Here is a 25,549-nt window from a genome sequence, read left to right on the forward strand (position 1 = left end):
TAGGCAGAAGTCATATGAAAATCTTGAAACCTTAAGATTTCAAGACGACGTCAAGAGTCAAAGGCTGCAGGTGCACCTTAGAAGCAGGAAGGGCAAGTATCTAACATAGTCAGCACAATGTAGTGGGGAAGTGCATGTGGTTTTTCACCAGACTGCACCCTGATGATGCTGGTGAAACTAGTAGGTTCTGATGCGGTCTGCTCCTGTAGCCGGTGCCTCTGCTGAGCCTACACATGGACACAGGCTTCAATTCATCAAAGACTGTTCCATAAGAAAAAAAAAAAAACAAGAAGTCGGGAAAATACCGCATTCGGTATTTTAGATTTTTTTTTTTTTTTTTTTTTTTTGCTAATTCAATAATATTTTCCCAGGTGCCATAGAAGTTCAGTAATTTACCAAAATACTATTCTTCAATTCACAAAAACCCATTCGGTAACGGCAGAGCAGTGTGGAGTGTGTCTGTGTTGTTACATGCTATTCCGTGCAGAGAGGGCATTACAATAGTAAGAGGCATCGCCACATGCCTTTAAAGTGTTGCACGTTTGTTATACTGCCTCTGCTCGCTCTGAATCTGTCCATTAGTGTTTAACATTTTATTTAATTGCCACAGCTTAGATGAACTTCCAGGAGACATTGCACCTGCCATGCTTAGGTGATTTCCCCACTAGCTACTCTGCATCTAAAAACAGGAACCTAAGGGGTTAAATGTCTGAAGGGAGGCAGGGGAAACCACTTTTATTTTCTCTCTGCTTGCTGCCTGAGGGGGGGTAGAAAAGCTGGACTCTCCCAGGAAGCCTTCGCAACCTATCAATGTCAGATCAGCAGGACTTTCAGGAGACAGGCGCTGTTTCTATTGGCTTCTGCTCCTGTCAGTCATAGCTTATCCCTCTCTGCTTGTGTGAGTCTCAGCTCCTCCACATGGTTTCCAACACAGAAGAGCTGCCTATAATCATAGAGTAGGTTACTTGGCTTTACCGCATGCTGTAATCTTGATGGATTTGCATTTACTGCCATGTGTTGAGGTATTTACGTCACTGCTTGGCGATTTCAGCTTTCCATGTGGAAGCAGCCTTTAAGAATTGACACTTTTCTAAATGCTCAGAAAAATCAGCTGTTTTCAGCATTACCGAATGCAGGAATGCTTGATGAATTGAGGCCACTGTCTGAACTGCTATGGAGCTGGACTATTTTGTTACCTACAACATTGGATTAGGTGAGATTTCCCTATATAAACGGTTCATGATGCCAGTTTTATCCAGTGTGGCAAAACCAGGATTTAAAACATCCCATGAACTTTGCAATCAAAACTATCCTTATGAACTTTGCAATCAAAACTATGTGCTTGCATTGAGACACATTTATGCCTTTTGGAGCTGATAGACAACTCAAAATACTACATGACCTGAATCGGCATGTTTGTGAGTTTACTGACCGAGGTGCATAACTGTACAAATGGAAGTTCAGACTGCGATTGGATTTGACCTCTTTGTGAGAGGCAAAGGAGTTTGAATGCTCTGCTAATTTTACTGGGATTGGGTCTGATCATTTGAATATTGCTGCAGGCACATTATCAATGCCACACAGATTTGGTGGAAGTGGAATTTGAATGTATGCACAATGAAGCTGACTTTACACTACTGGATGATTGGAACTATTCAGACTTACTTTGTTTGTGAATGCTAGATATTAACATTTATGCTCAGGACTTATCACAGCAGCTTCATTAACTCATAAATTTAATCACACGGCACTTTAAGGCTGCTTCCACACAGGGACGTTACAGGCGCACGTTAGTGCAGCCTGTAACGCTCCCCAACGCACAGCAATGTAACACAAGTGGGCTGTTCACACTGCCCACGTTGCGTTACATGTAACGCTGCACGTTGTAGTGAAAGTGCAGCACGCTGTGCGTTCTAGCGGCTTTAGCCGCGTTAGACTGTTTGCACATGCTCAGTGTGGGGCAGTGGGGGTGGAGAGGAGGCGGGGAGATGCCGCTACAGTAGCTGCGCACATGGCTTTCTTAATATGCACTGCACTGGCGGCCGCTGATTGGCCAGCGGGACCACGTGATGCGGAGTGTCTCGCTCTGCATCATGTGGTCCCGCCGGCCAATCAGCGCCACCCTGGGAGACCTTATGCGGATAGAGCCGCCTACCGCGGCTCACTCTACCGTCCTCTCCCGCACCACCATGCGTTGCCTTAGGGGCACGTTGTCTTGGTGTGCAAGTAGCCTTAGTGTTTAGTGTGTGTGAATGAGTGAGGTGTGTGCTTGTGGCTGATGTGTTGTCTTAAACAAGTATAATTATATTATAAGGATGTGCATTGTGTTCTTAGAATAGATTTTGTAATTAAATTAACTATTTGAAATAAAAAAAATCAAATTAAGAGGGATTATTAATATCTCCTTTCTTCTATATTTTGTACAAAGTATGTTGCTTTTTAAGTTCAGGGACATTTTAGCTCTTTTCCTAAAACTTCAAGAAGGTAGTGTGGTCAACAACGCTTCCTTCTAAAGAGAAGAGGGATGGCATTAACTGCCGCTCATCCTTCACCTAGCAAAGCCTTCTCTCCTCACTAGTGGATTGTGGGTAATGCATATGACACTAGGAGCAGGGCAGATTATGGAAAGAATGTAGAAATGTGCCATAGTGCTGCCACTCACCATAATGTTTGTGAGATTTCAAGACTATCATGACACTCACCCTCCCACCAGTATCAGCCAATAGATGAAGGGGTGTTGCCCAGGTGATAGTACAGTTGGGTTCCTGAAGTGAGCAGGGAAAGTCATCTAATGACTGCTACATTCAAAGATTGAGCCAGGAAACTTCCTTTTCAACTGTTTGAATTCTGCTTTACGGCAAAACCTTGTGGTAGCTCTACAGATCTGCTAAACCAGGGGTCAGGAACCTTTTTGGCTGAGAGAGCCATAAACGCCTCAGATTTTAAAATGTAATTCCATGAGAGCCATACAATATGTTTCAAACTGGGACAATGCGCATGTGCAGCAGAAGACTCACGCCCTTGTTGCCATGGAGATGTGTATGCAGTTGATCAGCCGGGCAGAGGAAGTGTCAGACACGTTTCAGCTTCTCTTGGGTTTCAGCGACATCAGCAATTTCCCCGAGAGCCAGACAGGAGAAATACCGACTAACAGCTTGTACAATTAGCTAGCTGACTTGGAGGTTGATTCACTTTGTAGGACAAGATCTCTGCACAAAGTGTGGTGATCTCATCCTACAAAGTCACTGGGCCAGACAGAATCCAGGGTGGGACAATTGGAGCAGCCGTTAGTTTTGGGGGGAGTGCGAGTAAGTTTTAAGTTAGTAGTGCATGCTACAGCAGTAGTGTGCCTACTTTGAAAATTTTACTTGTGCTGCCACACTAAGCTGCGCTGCTTGATCAGTGTAGCTTAGTGAATCAACCCCTACTGATTTGTATGTGAGCTAGATGTAGCAATATCTGACTCCCGAGCCACCCCTGTGCTAAACTGTAAAATGATTAGCAATCCAGCCGTGTATAATCTTGGCAACAAAGTTAAGCTGCTTTCAGACAGGCTGCTGACAGATGGCGAATTCACCACCTGTCAGCTGCTCTCCTGCACAGGTCGGTCGCTTGTTAGTGCTCAGTACCGCCACTAGAAATGTAGCACCCCATAGAGTTACATTAAGCGCGGCTGTAGTTGTGCTCAGATGTGAAATATCGCTGTTCTCTGCCCCCAGGTAACACCACCTCGTGTCAGCGCTTGGCGTTACAACTGCTGCAATTCGGCTGCATTTAAATTGCACTGGTGGGTGGTAGAGGAGATGCTGAATTACTCAGCAAGTGTGCAGTTCAGCCTGAAAGAGGCCTAAAGGTTTCATGGAGACATTGTAATGGAGTTTTTATCTCATATGCAGTTCGGTTTCTTCATGATTTCCTTACTATTTGCTGATGTTTGGCATATATATATATGCCTTTCACTTTCTCAAATTGAACTAGGTCATCCTTTGGTAAATGATCTGGATCATGTCATATGCAGTGTGTTGCTAACATCTAAATGAAAGAACAACAAATCTTTGCAAAGTTTTTATTTTCATGCTGCTTTTCATGAAGTTATGTACTATTCATTTACTGTTATTAGTAAAAGTTTGAGACTACAACCAAAAAGACTTCCTCACCCCTCACTGCTAAAGTACCTTATATACTCGTGTATAAGCCTAATTTTTCAGTACATAAAAATGTGCTGAAAAGTTACCCCCTTGGCATATATGCAAGTCATTGGAGCAGAACAGATGGTGGAGCAGGTTTTGATACTGGCAGAGGAGCTTAAGGATCTTAATCTAGTTATTTTCTTGCCAGCTGGCTCCCTGCTGTGTGCGTGCCCCCCATCCCCTACAACATGGTGTGCAGAGTATGCTGCTCAAGACTACATGTGTCCCCTGGCTTGTGGAGCGGTGGAGTGCAAGTAATGTGCATCTATGACACCATCTAGTGGCATCTTGAGACACAGCTGTATCATTCTTAGGGCACATCTGACTACGGGGAGAAGGAATGACTTGTACACTGGGCACATCTTGCTTCTGTGAAGAGGGCTTATACTGGGAGTCAATCACTTCTTCCTAGTTTCTGATGGAAAAGTGGATACCTTGGCTCATACACGAGTTGGCTTATATGCGAGTATATAAGGTATGTAATCTTGATAATTATCCCACATCAAGAGGCTGCTGCTGAAAACCTTTAGAAAGTGGGAAAGGGCACTTATAGATTTTACAATACAGCAATAAGGGAATGGTGAACCAATCCTCATCCACCTCACAATGCTCGCCAGATCCCACTTCTTCTTGGCAACCAAGAGCAAATATAACCTACACAGTAGCACAAAGTAGCTCATGCATGGAGGAAAAAGCCATTCACGAGCAGCTCTGAGCTACTGCGCAGACAAGGACTAGATTGCACCTGCACAGTGTGGCCATTCTCCTACACAGACGGGAGCAGTGTGAACATATTTGACATGCTGTTGTTGAATATCATCAGAGTCCCGGCACTGGATCGCTGTAGTCGAGAAGGGTGGGAAGTAGAGACTCTAGAATATTCAGAAGCTTCACGCTAATATTTGAAATTTTTCCCTCATATGTATCCTTTAAAAAGATAGCCAAGGAGAGCAGCAGTCATGATTGCAGACGTTTACCACAGTGTCTGTTCTCAGACTTCCTCCATGCCCCTGTATTTCATTCCAATAGTGGCCACAACTTAAGTCGGCGACCTTTAACTGCTTGCTGCCGATCGGCGTAAAGGCCTGGGGCAGCAGTTTGCAGGAGATCGCTTGCAGGGTGCGCGTGCATCTCCTGCTCGGGGGGCAGAGCTCCACCCCTCCTTCGGTCTTCGAGCGGCAATTGCCGCTTGGAAGACTGCCATCTATATACATGTACAGCACTGCAATCTGCAGCCGTGCTGTACTCGGGACAGCCGTGTGACATGGCTGTCCCCTCCATTGCCTCGGCAGTGATCAGCTGTCATAGGCTGAAGCTGACCGCCGATCACAGATTGAGTGGCGGGGGGGGGGGGGGCAGGCATAGGGTTGTAAATATTAAAAAAAAAAAAAAAGACATTTTTAATAAAAAAAATAAACAAATATTGATTTTAAAAAAAAAAAACACTGGGGGAGCGATCAGACCCCACCAACAGAGAGCTCTGTTGGTGGGGAGGAAAAGGGGGGGGGGGGGGGAAATCACTTGTGTACTGTGTTGTGCGGCCCTACAGCTTGGCCTTAAAGCTGCAGTGGCCCATTTTACATAAAATAGCCTAGTCACTGGGGGGGGGGGGGGGGGGGGGGGTTTAACACTGCAGTCCTTAAGAGGTTAAACTGAAAGTACTTGTGCTGTCTATATGCAGTATGTTAGATCCACCTCTCTGCACTATCCTATGCGATAGGCGTATGTGTGCCAAGATGTTGGGAGAACAAGGAGGCAATACTAGCATACTGCATGAGCGCAGCACAAGCACCTCTGGTTCAAAAGTCGCCTGTATCTCACACCTTCAACTACTCAAACAGTTGCAAGCATTTTCCTCCAGTATTTGCAGGCATTTTCCAGGTTTGGGAAGTAGTTGGTTATCATTCACCAGAATTCATTGACATTTGAAAGTAGCTGCAAAAACAGAGCTGACAGGATCTATTGGCAGTTTTATTTGGCCTGAGGAAGTGGGCAGGGTCCTATGAAACACATTGCCCGCGCTAGTGGCATACGGAGGGGGAGGTTACCGTTACCCAGAATCCCCCTGTGATGCCTGACCTCATTAGCCAGTAATTTGCATCTTCATGGTAAATGCAGAGAAGATTTGGAGCAGCGCCTGCAGCATCCCCATCAAGTCCGGCCAGTTCCACTGAAGGAGGGTGGAAGGACAAATAATGCTACTGCTCTGACCTGGTTAATTCAATCCCAGACCTTTCCTACTTTCACTTATGGCAGAGCAGATCACAGAGCAGTGGCCAAGATCCGCCTCCCTGGCCCCCCTTTACGCTCCTCTCCATTATTAGTTTCTAATGTTTTCTGTTCCCCCTGCTCCAAGTGAGCAGTTGTGGCTGCTTAACTCCACTCCCACTCTGTCCCTGTGCTACACGCGGCTTTGTAATGCTGGGACTGATTGTAGAATGCCCCAGCGAGTGCACAGTATGTAAGTCTTGCAGCTGAGCCCTGAGGGATCGTGGGGCAGCACAGACATGCCAGGTGAGAGACTGGGCATTACTAGCAGCACACAGGCTGTGTCTGCAGAAAACTCTGTGTAGGGATTGAGGATCAGGCTGATCAGCTTCTGGATGTTGCATGTTTGTTTGGCCGAGGCTGCCTGTGACCTTTGCTGAACTCTTCAGCTGAGATCCCGGCCTGGCCTGATCTGCATAGAATTCCTTTGCACTGTCCAGCAAGCATCATGAATGATGTCTAGATCAGTGACTGCTGTAACTACGAGATTTATCTTACCCAATGCAGCCCTTCCTGTCTACAGCATTACTGGACTCTGCAGCACTGACAGGTAGGAGCTGCAGAGCAGTGTGTAGCCAATATTGAGACAGAGAGAGGTTCAGATATACACATATGTACATAGTTTGACAAGATAAGGGGATCAGGAGGGGTTGAGATCCATCCAAAAGGCTGTGGCAGGTCCAGAGTATGTTTACAGAAAAATAGCAAAATATTTGTTAAAGTGCACCTGGGTACAAAATGACATACTTGTCTAAGGAGAGGAAGCCCTCCGGATCTTACTAAGGTTTCACTCACTATCCTCTTTTCCTCCATTGCAGCTCACGGACCCTCCAAAGATTACTAACAAGGGCATGTCAATAATCTGATCGATAAATGCAATAGTAATGCTGCGCTCAATGTAATACAGGTACTTGATAATGATCCGAGCTGCAAGCAGTGTCCTCTGTACAGGTGATTCAAGCTTTATATGTCCAATACTGCTGCGCTTGTATTCATGTATATCCAATTGTGTCACAGGTGGGAGTAAAAAAAAACACATAGGATATACCGTATATACTAGGTTCACCCTTAGTGCCACTGCACACACTTCCAGAAATGGTGAATGAGCCCACACCAGGGATAGCCTCCACTGCGCCCTATAGAGTGGCCACTTACCCTCATTCTTGTATACAGACAACTCCTGGCAGCCATTGACTTCATAATAAAACTTCCTAGAGCCAGTGTAAAGTAAAACATAGCATAATCCCGTTTATTAAGACAGTAAAAACCCTGCTAAAAGAGCTGCTTACAATGTAGACACTGGCGGAGCTTGGACAGACAGACAGACACACACACACACACACACACACACACACACACACACACACACACACACACACACACACACACACACACACACACACACACACACACACACACACACACACACACACACACACACACACACACACACACACACACACACACACACACACACACACACACACACACACACACACACACACACACACACACACACACACACACACACACACACACACACACACACACACACACACACACTAAGGAGCAAGGACAGCAGCTACACCCGGCCGGCAGATGCGCTGATGTTGCAGTGCAGTATATTACTGGGTTATGCTCAGTTACAAGTGTCTACATTGTAAGCAGCTCTTTTAGCAGGGTTTTTACTGTCTTAATAAACGGGATTACGCTACGTTTTATTTTACACTGGCTCTAGGAAGTTTTATTATGAAGGCAATGGCTGCCAGGGGTTGTGTCTGTATACAATACAGAGGGTAAGTGGGCACTCTACAGGGAGCGGTGTGGGCTCATTCACCATTTCTGGAAGTGTGTGCAGTGGCACTAAGGGTGCACCCAGTAATACGTTACACCGTATGTGTTTTTCTTCTCTTTTCTTCTCCCACATGTGACACTATTGAATATACAGGATCTTCTCAAAAATTAGCATATTGTGATAAATTTCATTATTTTTCTGTAATGTACTGATAAACATTAGATTTTCATATATTTTAGATTCAAATACACACAACTGAAGTAGTTCAAGCCTTTTATTGTTTTAATATTGATGATTTTGGCATACAGCTCATGACAACCCACATTTCCTATCTCAAAAAATTAGCATATTTCATCCGACCAATAAAAGAAAAATGTTTTTAAGAACAAAAAAAGTCAACCTTCAAATAATTATGTTCAGTTATGCACTCAATACTTGGTCGGGAATCCTTTTGCAGAAATGACTGCTTCAATGCGGCGTGGCATGGAGGTAATCAGCCTGTGGCACTGCTCAGATGTTATGGAGGTCCAGGATGCTTCGATAGCAGCCTTAAGCTCATGTTGGGTTGGGTGAGTGTTGGGTCTTGCGTCTCTCAACTTTCTCTTCACAATATCCCACAGATTCTCTATGGGGTTCAAGTCAGGAGAGTTAGCAGGCCAATTGAGCACAGTAATACCATGGTCAGTAAACCCTTTACCAGTGGTTTTGGCACTGTGAGCAGGTGCCAGGTCACGCTAAAAATAAAATCTTGATCTGCATAAAGCTTTTCAGCAGATGGAAGCATGAAGTGCTCCAAAATCTCCTGATAGCTAGCTGCATTGGCCCTGCCCTTGATAAAACACAGTGGACCAACACCAGCAGCTGACATGGCACCCCAGACCATCACTGACTGTGGGTACTTGACACTAGACTTCAGGCATTTTGGCATTTCCCTCTCCCCAGTCTTCCTCCAGACTCTGGCACCTTGATTTCTGAATGACATGTAAAAGTTGCTTTCATCTGAAAAAAGTACTTTGGACCACTGAGCAACAGTCCAGTGCTGCTTCTCTGTAACCCAGGTCAGGCGCTTCTGCCTCTGTTTCTGGTTCAAAAGTGGGTTTATGCTTCCATCTGCTGAAAAGCTTTATGGAGATGAAGATTTCATTTTTCAGCACGACCTGGCACCTGCTCACAGTGCCAAAACCACTGGTTAATGGTTTACTGACCATGGTATTACTGTGCTCAATTGGCCTGCCAACTCTCCTGACCTGAACCCCATAGAGAATCTGTGGGATATTGTGAAGAGAAAGTTGAGAGACGAAAGACCCAACACTCTGGATGAGCTTAAGGCCGCTATCGAAGCATCCTGGGCCTCCATAACACCTGAGCAGTGCCACAGGCAGATTCAGGGCTGGGCAGAGGCAAGAGAGGCTCCAGCCTCAGGGCGCAGTCTATGAGGGGGCGCACATCTCACTTCAAACACACCCTATTGTGTTTGAAGCAGAGAGAAATAAGAAAAAGGGATACATGGCAGTATCTGCAAGCCAGATAACTAGAGATTAAGGTGTTGGGGGCCCTGAGGAACCTTTTTGTCTAATAGCAATCAGTGTGTGATGGCTGGGGTGGGAGGGATGGAGGGGCGCACTTTGGTGTCTCAGCCTTGGGTGCTGGAGGACCTTGTCCCAGCTCTGGGCTGATTACCTCCATGCCACGCCGCATTGAAGCAGTCATTTCTGCAAAAGGATTCCCGACCAAGTATTGAGTGCATAACTGAACATAATTATTTGAAGGTTGACTTTTTTTTTGGTTTTAAAAACACTTTTATTGGTCGGATGAAATATGCTAATTTTTTGAGTTTTCATGAGCTGTATGCCAAAATCATCAATATTAAAATAATAAAAGGCTTGACCTACTTCAGTTGTGTGTATTTGAATCTAAAATATATTAAAGTCTAATGTTTATCAGTACATTACAGAAAATAATAAACTTTATCACAATATGCTAATTTTTTTAGAAGATCCTGTACATGAGGAGTACAAGCGCAGCAGTATTGGACAGATAATCTGATCGAAGCCACTCATCTGACACAAGGGCAGGCATACTTCACCTTTGCAAGTACAGCCAGGCCTGCGCAGTAAGCCAGAGTCACTCGTCCACAAGCAGCCCTGGCTTACTGTGCAGGCCCGGCCGTACTTACACAGGTGAAGTATGGCTGTGCTTGTGACAGATGAGGAGCATGGCCTCGATCAGATTATCGACATGCCATCAGCTGGAGGACACCGGGCAGAGGACAATTTGGGAAGCTTCTACTTAGGTATGTGCTTCTGAACCTGAGCTCTGGTTCTGGTTCTCTTTAAAGGATTCAAAAAGGAAAGTATGGCCGTGACTGCGCTAGCGATAAAAAAAAAACTCAAAAAGCTCATAGTGTGAACCAGCCCTTGCATCTGCTGCTGCTGGAGGAGGTAAAACATTAGAATGTGTGGTTTAAAGGGAACATGAAGCAAGAAGTGGAGGCTGCCATATTTATTTCCTTTTAAACAATACCAGTTGCTTGGCTGTCCTGTTGATCTCTTTACCTTCAGTAGTGTCTGAATCACACACACCTGAAACAAGCATGCAGCTAATCCAGTCAAACATCTGATCCGCTCAGAGCAGGATCATCCACCAGGCAGATTAGGCAGGTGCTTGGGGCCCAGTGAGTATCAAGGGGCCCACCAGCCACCTTTTCTGACCTCTCACCACATCAGCTTACCAAAAGGACCACAAGAGGGCCCCAAATCTACTACCTTGCCTAGGGCCCCACTATATCTTAATCCATCTCTGGATATGCTTATGTTTATTCAGGGTCTATAGATGAAAGGGTTAGAGGCAGAGGATCAGCAGGACAGCCAGGCAACTGGTATTGCATTAAAGTGGACCTGAACTCAAAACTTCCTCTCTGCTCTAAAAGTTACAAACACAACATTTAAAGAAACAACATTTCTTTGTTACAGCTTATACAAATCCTGCAATAATTCTGCAGTGTTTTCTTCCTGCTTTCATGTAAGCAGACACATTGTTAACATCCTGTGCTTTCAAATGAACTTAACTGCCTTCTCTGGCATGGCAGTCAGGTGACTCAGGGGAGAGATAAAATTACAACTTGTGATTAAACACAGAAGAGGGTCATTTGGCAAAAACTCTCTAAATACATACAGGGTGCATTTCTCTAGGTTTTCCTTGTCCTGTGCAAGAGTGCAGGTCCACTTTAAAGGAAATAAATATGGCAACCTCCATATAATTCTCATTTCAGGTTCTCTTTAATATCACCAGAAGAAAGGGGTGTGGCCTTGTTGAAGGGGGGGGGGGGAGTTAAGGGCACCAGAACTTCTGTGCCTATAGGCTCCTGAGGCATAAATCCAACCCTTGTAGTATATACTCACACTGTGCGAGTGTGTGTGATGGGCTTCCTCTCCGTGTGGCTCTCTCCCTCTGGATCTCTACCCCTCCTCCATGTGTTTGTCTCTCCATCTCTTTCACATCTCCCCTTCCGTGTAGCTGTTCCTTTCCCATGGCCAATGTCACAGTCTTCCTGTGACACCACCAGGGGTCACAGCATGCAGTGTGGCTTCCTCTCACTTTGTGTCATATGGGGTTTCCCCTCCATCTCTGTCACTATCCTTGCTTCATATGGCTGTCATTTGCTCTGTGTCACTATGTGGCTTACCCTTGTTAACCTTCCACTGAGTTGTCCAAACAGTCTATCTCCCATTCCTCTCTCGGGGAGTTGTTCCAGAGCTATCCCCCATTCAAATTTGCTGCTTCCAGAAGCCCTCAGAAACCATTGTGTCCTTGAGTGCTTTCTGAAGGTAGGCAGCTCCGTAATACGCGAGTGCGCTTTTGTGCATGAGCAGTATGGAGCCGCCTGTCTTCGGAAGCACTCAGGGACATAAGTGCTTCTGGACCTTTCAGGAATCCCCTGCCCCCTTAAAAATCCTGCGTTTGCCCCTGTGCGACTTGTAATAAATTCCCATTCATCTTATATATGAATTGTTCTTCAATGAGGTAAGCCACCTCACACTTTTCATTTTTGTTAACATTTTATTTCCACTGGACACCTTTTCCCCTTTGTTGCATTTTTTTTTAGCTTTAGCTGTGCAATGCTAAAAATGTTTAGCCTTGCACCACTAATAATGCGGGACACCAACCCAGAGGACGTAAAAAAACGAAACTAGCCGGCGGGGCTGGTAGAAGCCCCGGGTAAGTGAAACTTTTTTTTTTTTTTTTTTTTGCCCGACAATTCCTTTAAGGCAGAGTTCCCAAACCCTGTCCTTAAAACCCACCAACAGTGACGGTAACATAGGAGAAAAGTAATATAGAGCTCATTTAACTCTGGAAGAAGCATACTTTTTGTGTGGACATGCATTTTACATTTATGATTTTCCTGATAAAGGTCTTTTCAGCAGCCACCCTTAGGTACATAATAGAACTTTTAAAATCATTACTTGTGTGTAAAAAAGGTTTACTACCAACCAATGCAGAACAGCATAAGCTGCTAGCCTATGCCAATGTGAAAGAGGACAGCGGAAGGCTCTGGATTATCCAGAGGCTTCCCTCTATTGAGGAGAGTACTTATTTGAGGCACTTTTTTCACTACAGCAACACTTAAAATTCAGCTAAGGTCTCCTGCTTTTTGAGCCCCTGCCAGAATGGTCCAAAGTGGGACTGGTCCCACTACATGCAGATTGAATGCAGAATGGATGCAGAAAAACTGTCTCCAATGAATGTCTATGGGCCTGTTCCCACTAAACGCGATTTTTCTGATGCAGATTTTTCCATAGGCATTCATTGGAGTCAGTTTTTCTGCATCCAATCTGCGTGTAGTGGAAACAGGCCATTAATGAACTCTGTAGGTGCAATCACACCAGGCCAATCTGGGTTCAGGCTGCTCTGATGATCCACTGGAGACAAATGACAAAAACGAGAAGAGTGCTCTGAAATCTTCACAATTAGTGAGGTCAGTGATTAGTGATCCTGAAAGGATTGCACATCACTAATTGTGAGGATTTCGGAGCACTCTTGTTTTTGGTCACCTGCCAGAATGGGGTCTGAGGGGGACATTTATCAAGTGTCAGACAAAATATTGATAGGTTTTTAGAAATCAGTGCAGAACTGTCTCAAACATCTTAAGAAATAAAGGAGAGAGAAGAGAGCGCCTCTATGTTGGAATACCTTTAAATCAGTTTGCAAAAGAAACGCAGATACAAGATCACATAAATTTGCAAGCATATCTCACATGCTCAATGTTCCAATTCTTGGACGTCTACATGTTTGAATCAAAACGAGTCGTCATTATAAACCGGCACACGGAGCTTGCCTGGACTCCAGACCTACCACAGACCCTTGCTGATGTCCCCCGCTGGCCACAGTCAACGTCCGAGGAGTGGAACATTGAGCATGTGAGATATGCTTGCAAATTTATGCGATATTGTACGTGCATTTCTTTTGCAATTTGCAAATTGAATTAAAGGTATTGCACCATAGAGGTGCTCTTCTTTTTCTGATACAGACACTAGTCAAATCCCACCGCTGAGAGAGCTGCACTGGATGCTACCTTTCCTCCTTTCATTGTCTGACACTGGCATTGAAGAACTGATTTACTTTGGACATAATATCCTTTAGTCCTGGTTGTAACATGCAGCGTGCATATATTTGTCTATTGTATCTTAAAGGACTTACGAGGCCTGATTTGTAAAAAATAAATAAAAAAGTTAGATACCTGTGTGTGTTTGCAAGGCACGGAGGACGCCGTCCGCGCACTCCGTGCAGTTCCGCCGGGTCCCCGCTGCTTAATATCCCCCCGAACACACGGCCCGGGTCGGGCTCTCCAGCCTTTACAAAGATGGCGGCCGGAGGTGGCCGCGGCTGCGCAGTCCGCTGCGCAGCTCTAAGGCCAACTCCCCGAACCACGCTACTGTTACGTGGATCGGGGGGTTGACCTTAGAGCAGTGCAGCCGCACTCGCGGCTATGCGGACTGCGCAGCCACGGCCAGCTCCGGCGGCCATCTTTGTGAAGGCTGGAGAGCCCGACCCAGGCCGTGCGGTCGGGGGACGTTCGGGGGGATATTAAGCAGCGGGGACCCGGCGGAACGGCACGGAGGGCGCGGACGGCATCCTCCGTGCCTTGCAAACACACAGGTATCTAACTTTTTTTATTTATTTTTTACAAATCAGGCCTCGTAAGTCCTTTAAGAAATAACTAGATAGTGCAGTTTGCAGTTTCCTTCTAAAACTGTTGTAAAATAAGAATAAAGAAGGTCTCTCAGACAAAGCAGTGTTGCTGAGGTAACCAATACATCTGCTGTATTGATAACAGCAGGCTCTGAGGAGGAATTCAGCAGGGAAGGGGAAGGAGCATTTTACACATCATGCCTAGCCTGCACTGCTGCCCTATCTGTAGAACTGCTATTAAGCACTTCTTAATCATCTGCAGCAGTTTAGGAATAGATTTGCACTTTTCTTAACTGTAGTGCAGTTCTAGAATCTAGGATCTTATCATGCAGAACAGCTCCTCTTGCTGGTTAGAACAGTTTAAGAAGAACAAACTGTTGGTAATGCTTTTATAAATCTGGCCCTCAGTGTGTACATAAGCATCTTGAAGATGAACTGCATCTACTACTAGGGCTGTCAGGTCTGGCAACACCATCTGGTGGAGTAATACTGTATAGTCATTCATCCCAACCTTCTTTTCTGTTCTGGTCCATGTTGAGCATTACTGATACACATGCTGCCAGAATCTTACAATGGAGAACTAATGTTAATAGGAAAACCACCTAGGGAAGAGGAAAAAAAAATCCTACTTACTTTTTAAAAGGACATTTACCGCTACAGCCCAAACACCTCACCCCACATAACTGCATACCCTACCCACCCTTTCTCTGCTACTTGACACTCTCAAACCTCTAGATTTCAGATAGGTTGTAGTAAATTACGCCCACATTATTCGGCCTATCACAACACTTTGTGTTGTAGAGGGAGCGGAGATTGGAGCACGGTTCCCTGCTGGTTTCTCTAGACTAGTGTCGATATACCTGTGATTACTTGGATATTTTCTTAGGTCACACCAAGCAATAGCTTTCTATATTTCACTAAAAAATCTGCCTTGCTCTTGGCTCTCAGTTGCTAGTGAGATAGGAGTGACTTCACCAGACCTCCTATATGTATACTCCGCATCTTTCCAAGTGTCATTGAAGTAAACCCAGCAAAAAAAATGGCAAGGTGTGAATGTGCAGCAAGTTTAACTTTCAGCTTTGTACAGACTTCAGAACAAATTAGAAACGCATGAGAACCAAGCATAGTTTTCTGCAAGTTACCCAAAAAAGTTTCAGCAGGTGCATAGCTCAAATTGAGAGATATTTCAAAAGCATTCAGTAACAAGATGGCATGTGTAGTAACAGTAAATGTTATGTAATTTTTTTAAACTAAAGTTGAGTAACTTTAAAATAACTAGCGTCAAATCATTTTCATAGTACCTGGGCAGCTCATGTAAAATATATCCCTTTTTAAAAAGTACTCATCATTCCATGTCTAGCAGAGCTGTTATCTGCAAACTAGTATATGCCCTCCTTCCAGGGACCTGCTGTTAAAGAGAAACCGTAACTAGAAATTGAACTTCATCTCTATCAGTAGCTGATACCCCCTTTCCCACGAGAAATCTTTTCCTTTTCTCAAACAGATCATCAGGGGGGTCTGTATGGCTAATATCATGGAGAAACCTCTCCAACAGTGTGATGTCAGGACCATAATCCTGACAGTTTGTCTGTGAACCTCATTGCATTGTGAGAAATAGCCTTTTACAGCGGTTTCCAACTGCCAAAAAAGCAAGCAGCATCTCCTTCCCCGGACATCTGCAAGCAGTAAAAATGTGACCAGGTGATAAATGTCAGAATGCAAATAAGGGAGAGAAAAGATTTTACAACAGGCCAAAACTGACTAAATCATTTATACTTAATTATTGTAAAAATTAAAGCACTTTAATTACATTATTTTCACTGGAGATCCTATAACTCTTAATTGCTGTTAGCTAAGATGATTAACAGAAATCTTCACTACCAGAAATGTATCCGGTGTAAGAACCTCAGAATTTAAAGAGAAACTCCTACCAAGAATTGAACTTCATCCCAATCCGCAGCAGATACCCCCTTTTACATGAGAAATCTATTCCTTTTCACAAACAAACCATCAGGGGGCGCTGTATGACTGATAGTGGTGAAACCACTCCCACAAGAAACTGAGGACCGTGGTACTCCTGGCAGTTTCCTGTCTGTGAACCTTGTTGCATTGTGGGAAATAGCTGTTTACAGCTATTTCCAACTGCCAAAAAAGCATGCAGCAGCTGCATCACCTGCCAACAGTAAAAATGTCACCATGTAATAAATGTCAGAATGTAAATCAGGGGTTTAAAAGATTTTACAATGGGCAAACACTGACTAAATCATTTCTACATCATTATTGGTAAAATGAAGCACTTTATTATTTTCACTGGAGTTCCTCTTTAAGTAGCATACTACTGTACAAGATTTTTATGTGGTATTGTTCACTTGAGTAGTGAATCAAGTCTTTGAAACTGGTTTATTTATAAGTAGTTCAATATGCCAAAAAAAAATAAAAAAAAAATTAAAGGGCATGATTTTGTTTTACATTATTTTGTTTCACAGATGCACTATTATCTTGTACATTTGTTTTGTGTAAAGTTATTGACTGCAAATATAATTTGCTTGTTGCAAATATTACAATAAAAATAACAGAAAAATTAAGTAGTCATTTTAATACTTCTAAAACAGGCTAATAACCAATGTAATGGCACCGATTACCTTCTCTGCCAAAGGGGCATAGGGGGTCTGACATACAGACCGTGCAGCAGCTCATCATGCATGTCAGGCTATGCTAAGGAATTAACCACCATTTTAAAGTAACTGATGTTTTTGTTAAACAAAAAAAAAAAAAACTATACCGCTAGGACTGCTGCAGCTATATATGGGTTAGTGCTGAGTTTATTGCTCAACCGCTTATCCAAGTGTTGAGATACTTCATATTATTGTAGAGCTAGGGTGAGTGGATCCCTCAAATCTTAGATCACCCGTAGGCTTATGGAAGAGAGCAGCATTAGGTTACTGAATTACCTTCCAAATAGGTCATTTATCATGGAAACTAAACATTTTAAAAAGTTTATTCAGAAAAAAGGGTTGCTATAGAGCAGTGATAGTGAAACTTTTGGGGACCGGGTGCCCAAACTGCGGCCCAAAAGTCGCTTGTCTATCGCAAAGTGTTCTCAGATGTCTCCATCCTACCTTCAAAATGTAGGCTGTGTAGGATGTGTGAGAATGGAGATAGCAGTAGCAAAATATAACACTGCAGAAAATCAGACAGCCTAGTGGAGAGCAGATAAATGGCAGAAAACCATTCTGTTCCATATGGAAAATCGTGGCAAAATTTTGCTGCAATTGCATTTGCAAGAATCGCTCCCTGAACAAGAATCAAACGGAATTGCTGCAAAATAGTGGCGATTTCGCAGTAATTTTCAGTGTGATATAGGGCCCTAAGCAATCTGGATAAACCTGGGTATCTATATATGTGAAAAAAGGGGGTTCTTCAAACAAGGGAATAAAAAAAACCCCTCTGGCTTTGCGTGCCAGTAATAAACATGATTCCCCCCACGCTGCGTGAGGCACTTTTTCTACACCACACTGACAGGGTTAAGGTGGCCACTAATTATACAATGTGTTGAACAAACGATGATGAACGATTCTTCATATGAATAATCGTAAATGATCGTTTGAGACCACTAATGGACAAAAATCTCCAAACCAATCCGATCAGATTGATGGGATTGAACCGAAATCTGGATTGATTTCATTAATCTGATCGGATTGGTTAGAAGATTTTTGCCCATTAGTGGTGCCAAACAATCATTTACGATCGGTTATACAAAGAATAGTTCGAAACAATTGTTCAGCAGATTGTATCATTAGTGGCCACCTTAAAGATTTTTTTCCCTCTTTTGCTCATCTCTTTTCCTCCTTTGCTTTGTAAAAAAATAAAAAATAAATAATAATGTTGTGTGAATTGCCTTTGTAATTTAAGTCCCTGTACATTTGGAAGTAAGATTGTGTAAAAGAACTGCATACATACAACCACACATTTTATTAGCATTTTTAGTGATGCCCAGAAGATGCATCTTGCGAAATCTGAAAAGGCTTACCTGGGCTTGAGGCTGCTCCGTCTGTTTCCGTAATTTATTCTTCTCTATACTTTGCAACTGGTGTTTAGCTGTTCTCAAGAGGGTGGCCATGTGCTTTTCTGAAGCAAGAAATTTGTTTGCTTGATCCAGTACTGAACTGATGGCGGTGGCAGTGGATTTAACAGGACTTGCAGGCTGTTCAGGTACTGGTGCTTGGACATCTGTGGGTGGGGATTTGGCACTAGAATTTAGATCATGATTGTCAGCATTTCCACAAACATTTTTTGAAAACTTGTTTTTAGCTGAAACTATATTTGCCGATTGGGATGGTGGACTAGTGGCTAATGGGGGCTCTGCCATCGTTTGTTTCTTTTTTGATAAGATTTTTGCTGGGGTAATTTCAGTAATTGCCTCTCCCTCAACCCTAACTTTACCACTTTTGTTTAAAGCCACTGTACCCTTTTTGCGCTTATCTTTTCTGGAGTCATGAGAGTTCTCCTTTTCTCTTTCTTTTTCCCTAGCTTTATCGCCATCCCTTTCTTTGGGTACTTCATCTGAAACTCTTGTCTTATTTTTCATTCTTTCTGATGGGGAGCTACTCATGAACCATGGAAAGAGGGAAGAAGAACTGTTGGATGAGAACGGCTCTCCTGAAGTGCTGGCTTGCTTCCTTGTTTTTGGAAACCGCTCTGCTGACTCCGCAGGTGCTGTAGGAATTGAAGTGGAAGAGAAGGAAAAGCTGGAGCTTAAGGCACTGGTGGTACGGGAACTAACAGATAAGCCTGGAAGTGAACTGGATGAGTGAGGTATGAGGGGTGTAGCACTATTGCTGTTCTCTCTTCTACTCCGTGTTCTCATGGAATGAGATGGTGACCTAGGTTCAGAACTGCGAATAGGACTAAACACCCTTCTCCTCCTCCTTCTAGAGGTTAAACCCATAAGAGATGTTCCACCAGATGGATCACGGGATGATGGAAGTGTGACTGACTCAAATATGCGGGAGTGTGCTTCACTGGGAGTAAACCTTGGTGCACGCAATAAAGGGCTTCTTTTATGTACATCAAATCGAGCACCAGAACTATGGAGTTGAGAAAAGAGTCTTCCAGGTGCTACTACAGCCGGATTAAACCCAGAAGCAGAAGCCAGACCTACATCTTCTGGTGTTAACGGTGGAGGCCTAAAATTGTCAAATATTGGTTTTCGGATGAGGCCCTCTTTGGCATATTTAGCAGATGAAAAATACTGAGACTCTAGCCTGGAATGTTTTAAGGATGTCCATCGAAAAGTTGGTTCCCTCAATATAGACCTCCGCTTTTCATGCATGCGTGAACCAGAGAGGAAAGGTGTAGCCATAGGAATTGTGGGAGGCAAAATCCATGAAGAATGATCAGAGAGGGATCCTGTGGCCTGCAAAGGTGTTGGAGGACTTAGCAGTGGGGGTGGTGGAGATGGAGAAACCTGCTGATGTGCTTGTTGGGAAATTTTCTTTGCCTGCCTGGAGTTAACACTACTGCTGCCATTGACAATACGTCGATTCCTCGTACTCACTCCACTGCTTTCTAGTACTGACTGCGGAGAGGACAATGGAATCTCTGCGACTGGTACAGTGGCATCTGTCATTGCAGTCAATTCCTCTGAAACCTGTGATTCTGTTGAGGTGTCTATGCTAGGACTGCTTGAGCGAGACTCATCTGAAGTAGCCTGTGAAGACTGCTGCGAGAGTGCACTTGACTTCTCACTAGATTCACAAGAAGCTAAACTAAAACGTCCACTTGGAGCAGTCTCCATCCTAGCATTTTTCATAGGGGGCTCATAGTCCTCATCTTCAATAAACCTTCGAGGCGTCTTTATGATACGGGAAGAAACAGTGCTCACTACAGGCATAATAAACTGTCGAATATTCTTAAGTTGCGTGCCACCCTTACGACCTCGAAGTTTCGCTGCTTCTAATCCCATCTTCTTTTGTGCACCTTTTTTAGCTTTCTGCAACAGTTGCTTAGCAATAGTTGTGTCAGTTCTCTTGGAAGGTGGGATTATTCGTACAGGCTTGATTCTTCGAGGGCTTTGCCGTACAGAGACTCGGGCCATTTCTTTTGATGTTTGGAGAGGCTCCTCTTTGCGTGCCTTCTGAGACTTCTCTGGGTGAGTCTGTCTTAAAAGGATTGCAGGTTGGCTTGTTTTAAACCTATCAGAAGATGGAGGTCTGCCACGTCTCCTAACAATCTGAACAGTGTTTTTTCTTCCAAGCTGAAGTTTATCATTCTTGAATTTGGGTTTCAAAGGAGACAATTTGACCGCTCTGAGTTTCTTTATTTTGGCAGCATGTTTGAAGGCAGCAGAGGGCTTTCTGCGCTTTTTCTCTTCACGCGGCGTTTTAGTGGGTTCTGATTCATTGGGGACTTCCTGTGTAACTTTTAATTTGACATTACCATGTGCAGGTGGTCTTCCTCTCCTTTTCTCTTCTGGCATACTGTCTGGCTTCTTTGTTTTATTTGTTGGTCTAAGTTCTTGTTTGGCAGGGACATGACTATGGTTTTCAGCTGGCTTGGAAGAAGCTTCAGAACTTTTGGGTACATTGCAGCGCGGCCTTCCACGTGGTTTTCTTGGTGTTGACTGATCTAAAATAGAGAAGACAAAAAACAAAAAGATAAACATAAAATCAAGCTGGAAATATTTAAGGATATAACATTTAGAAACACCATGTTATAAAACCTGTATAAAGGTGTAAGAGTTTTCACCAGAAGAGATCACTAGCACTCAACCTTAGAAGCATTTATAAATGTGGACCAAGTGATGCTTTGGGAATAGTTTAACCATTTAAGGACCGCAGTGATTGAAATCTACGCCCTGTTTTGGTGGGCTTTTGGCTGGCAGGGCGTAGATTTCAATCACTGTCTGCAGCATGCATCCGCCGTCTCCGCCGCTCCCTGCCGATCGCGCCACTCAAACCAGACGATTCTCGCCGCATCTCACAGGCTCTGTCTGTCTCTATGACGGCAGAGTCATGTGAGCCGGTCAGGAGCAGATTTCATTGGCTCCTGGCTCTGTCTTTCAACGTAAGCTGTTCCCATTGGCTTACATTGAAAAACAGGGTCAGGAGCCAATGAAAGCTGCTCCTGACCGGCTCACATGACTCTGCCGTCATAGAGACAGGCAGAGTCTATGTCCTGGGGGTCCGGCGAGCGGCGATGATGGCGGTTGCGACGGGTATGTGCTGCGATTCTTCGGGATTCTGTCGGGGATTGGACCAGCGGTCTCTAGTCCTTAAGTGCCCAGAGACCGTTGGTCCTTAAGTGGTTAAAATGTTTCATGTTCTCCTTCAAATATAATCTAGTGTGACTCCAAAGCACTGTATATGGAAACACAAGTCAACCATTTTTTCCATTAGGAAGGCATTAAAAAGTGCACCTGAGGCGCAAGTACAAAAATCGCATACTGTACTTACCCAAGGAGAGGATCCTTTGGATCCTAATGAGGCTTTGCTCAGCATCCTCTGGTCCTTTCACCGCTTGTCAGGACCATCCTGCAGATTGGGGCCAGGCTCCTCTTCTGGCACTAGCGCGGCCCTGCTCCTGCGCAGTAGCACTGAGCTGTGTGTGCACCAGAAGAGGAGCACGGCCCCAATCGGATTACTGACAAACCATTGTCTGTAATCTTTAGAGATAATGTGAGAGGCAACGGGGGACCGCTGGATGCTAAGAGAAGCCTCATTAGGATCCAGGGGCTTTCCTCCCCTTAGGCAAGTATGCAATTTTTTTTACTTAGGCCTCGGGTACACTTTAAAGCCCACCTAATGAAAAAAATAAAATGGATATTTACAAAAAAACTGGATTTATATTTACATATTAAGTATGTTGGAGTCAGAATATAGCCTTTTAGTTTAAAAATGATACTTTAATATGTTCTTTATATATCAACTCATCCTTGGCCTGTTACTTAGACAGCAGGAACATCTCCTAGATCCTGTTAAGGAGGATTCAAGAAAGTTTTGTTTATCTGAAATCAGACAAATAGTGTTTTCAAATGGGAGGTAATTCCCCCACTACCCGCATTTTTAAACTTTTTTTTGTATTTTTTTCCTACTTGGTGTCAGTTTTGTCCTATTTTTTTATGGCTCACGCCCATACTTCACATTTATGCCGCTAAAAAAAAAAAACAAAGGTGAGATTTTCATACCATACTGAATATACTGTATATTTTTTTAGCTTTTATTATTACACTTTGGGCTAAGCATTACATTACACATGTGGTTGATTAGTTCTCGCAGAGACAGTTTATACATGGCTCAAACTGTGCTGCATACAGACCAACTGGCTCACCCTCCACATGCAACAAAAGTCACCTACAGCTCTTCTCACCCACCCATCTCTCATTTATTACTAGTCTATACTACCCACTTTCCTATCCAGCTCTCATCGCTAATCCTCCCCACCACCTTCTGTCCTATCCCTCTATGCAACTGATCCCAAATGTCTCCTTTAATCGGGCCCCATTGCTATTAATGAACCCTGCCGCATGCTGTCTCTTTGCTTTCAACCCTCCATGCTCAGACCTGGATGAATTTATTTTTCTTGTGTATTTATACAGTGCTGACAATCTAATTTTACATAGTTTATATAGCCACGTAACAAATGTTTTGGTTCTTCCATAAATTTAACAAACAAAAACAATTCTCAAATTTAGGAGTCAGCCTGACAGGGAAACACTTCAAATATTGGACATAATCTGTACCCTTCAAACGGCCTGGGACCCACTACAGAGCTTTCAGCAGCGATTTATGCTCTTTAGGAATCTCCAGCGATTTCAAAAGTGCCTCTCTATTGAAAGCCCACAGACATGCTTAAACTGGAGCGATTTGCCAAAATCACAATCACCCAGCATGGAATATTTTTGGATGGATTTCATAAGGAAAAACAGGACACAAAACTGCTTTGCCTAAAATTGCTCCTGAAATCACTCCGTTTGTAAGTGCCAAAATCGCTCTCAAGGGTCCCAGACCAAAGGCCTATTTGCCTTTATCAGTAGGTAGTAGAAATCTGACAGAACTGACAGGTTTTGGACATGTCCATCTCCTCAGGGGGAATTCTCTGGGTTTTCTTTATTTTCAAAAGCACTTGGTGAACGGCATGTGCTCATCAGTCCAACAGCCAGAATAGTGTGAAAATAGATGGGAGGCTGCCTGCATCTTAATACCGATCCAGTGAGTGCTTTTGTAAGGAAAATATAAAATACTGAGAATCCCCATGAAGAGATCAAGACAAGTCACAAACCTATCAGTTGCATAAGATTTCTACTAGCTACCATAAGTGACAGCAACATAGGAGAAAAGTAATTTATAGCTCATTTTACTCTGGTACTGGTATTGATTTGTATGTGTTTACATGTATTTTACAATTTTTCACAATAGTGGTCCTTTAGCATGACTCCATACTTGAAATGGTACAGAATAAACTATGCTGTATGGACACTTACACAGTTTTTAAATCAGTTACCTGTTGGGAATTTCGCAGGGGTTCGCGTATGCATATTTTCATCTGGCCCAAATCCTAGAAAATCATCGTCCTGTAGATAGAGATAGATTTATGAGTGTATGAGTTGGATTGTTATAGACTACACTATATTCATATTAAAATAAACCAGAGCTGAACTAAATAGAGAAAATTGATACTTACCCATGGCTTGCAGCAGCATAAGCCCAACTGAGTCCCATACCGTCCTCCCGCGGTCTGCCGTTCAGCCGCCATCAGCCCCGGGAATAGGCTCAGACACTTCAGTATGGGTCTACTGCACATGTGCAGGAAGGTACGTGCATGCGCAGAAGACCCAGACTGAACCCAACTGAGCCTATTACCGGGCCTGAATGGCAGACCGCAGGACAACGGCGTGGGACTCAGGCGGGCTTATGCTGCTGCAAGCCGCGGGTAAGTATCGATTTTTATTTTTAGTTCAGCTCTGGTACACTTTAAACATTTACACAATACAAAATGCACTATCCATGTATGAGCAATGGTCTATTTAGGTCTAAGATGTAAAATCCAAAAACATGGCATTTATTATAAGCAAAACAAAACCATTTCACATAGTGTTACAGTTACTCTCATAGTTTTAAGGAAGTTGTAAATAAAAAAAACACATTTTAAAGTGTACTAGAGTTTGGGCCCCCGCCATAAAAACATACCTGGGGCTTCCTCCAGCCCGCTCCCAAGGTGTCCTCTTCTCACAACTGGCTCTGAAAAATCCTAGTCGGGGGCAGTCGGCGCAGTCCAGCCCAGGCATGCTCAGTCTTGCTCCCTTTGCCGGGAGCATTCTGCACTTGCGCAGTACTACCCCTCTCAGAAGCCATTTACTGACAGAAAAGAGTTTTATGGCTGTAATTACTTATCAGTGAGGGTTATGCTATAGTCTGACCCGGTCCCTAACCCGATTAACTTTTTTAGGCAGAGAACGAAAATAAAAGAAACACAGCCTAGTTGTGTGTGCTTGGCACTGTACAGACATGTTTATCATCATGTCACCTCAGTTGTCCTTTAAAGCAGTAGGATCAGCCATACTATGCCAGGGAAAAAAAACATATAAGTAGATAAATACTTGATCTACTTACATAACATGTATTATACTGTCCACGTTTTGATTTCAGTGAATGTTATATAGTAAAGGACGAGAATTCTGTTCCTGGTGGGGGCCATGTTTTTTGACCACCGTTAAGGCTAACTCATGATGTCATTTCTGCACTATACTTTTTTCTTGTCTCCTCCAATCGCTGAGTCACCTTAGCCTTGCTTGTAAACACAAGTGAGTAGGGGGATTAGGTTTCAGATAAGCAGCTGGCAGGGAAATAAAGGGAAGAGGGGGAATAGATTATAGATAAAAAGAACCCCCAGCATGCAATTCTTTGGCAGCTGACTACTAAAGGGCCAGTGTTCCTTAAGTATGTGATAACTCTAAATCATAACACCAGAAAAAGTTTTGAAAGTTTTGAATGCAGGCTTAGCATCTTTATCACTTAATACACAGACCAGTTGCTGTTGAAATTTGATTTTTATGGTGACGATACCACTTTAAAGCAATACTTGCTGTGATCTGATATGACCCAAATGA

At 43.7% G+C, this 25,549-nt stretch overlaps 1 protein-coding gene across 3 annotated transcripts in view; it reads right to left on the reverse strand.

Moving 5' to 3' along the window:
• KMT2A (lysine methyltransferase 2A) overlaps positions 1-25,549 on the reverse strand; it is a 151,202-nt gene that overhangs the window by 94,686 nt on the left and 30,967 nt on the right. For all 3 annotated transcript variants that reach the window (XM_068240848.1, XM_068240847.1, XM_068240849.1), the window contains exons 2-3: positions 23,944-24,013; positions 18,473-21,069 (exon numbers count right to left, since the gene is read on the reverse strand). In XM_068240848.1, the coding sequence (XP_068096949.1) occupies positions 18,473-21,069; positions 23,944-24,013 (2,667 nt within the window). The remainder of the gene's footprint in view (positions 1-18,472; positions 21,070-23,943; positions 24,014-25,549) is intronic.

The sequence above is a fragment of the Hyperolius riggenbachi genome, chromosome 6 (genome assembly GCF_040937935.1).
Source record: "Hyperolius riggenbachi isolate aHypRig1 chromosome 6, aHypRig1.pri, whole genome shotgun sequence".
NCBI classification, from domain to species: domain Eukaryota; kingdom Metazoa; phylum Chordata; class Amphibia; order Anura; family Hyperoliidae; genus Hyperolius; species Hyperolius riggenbachi.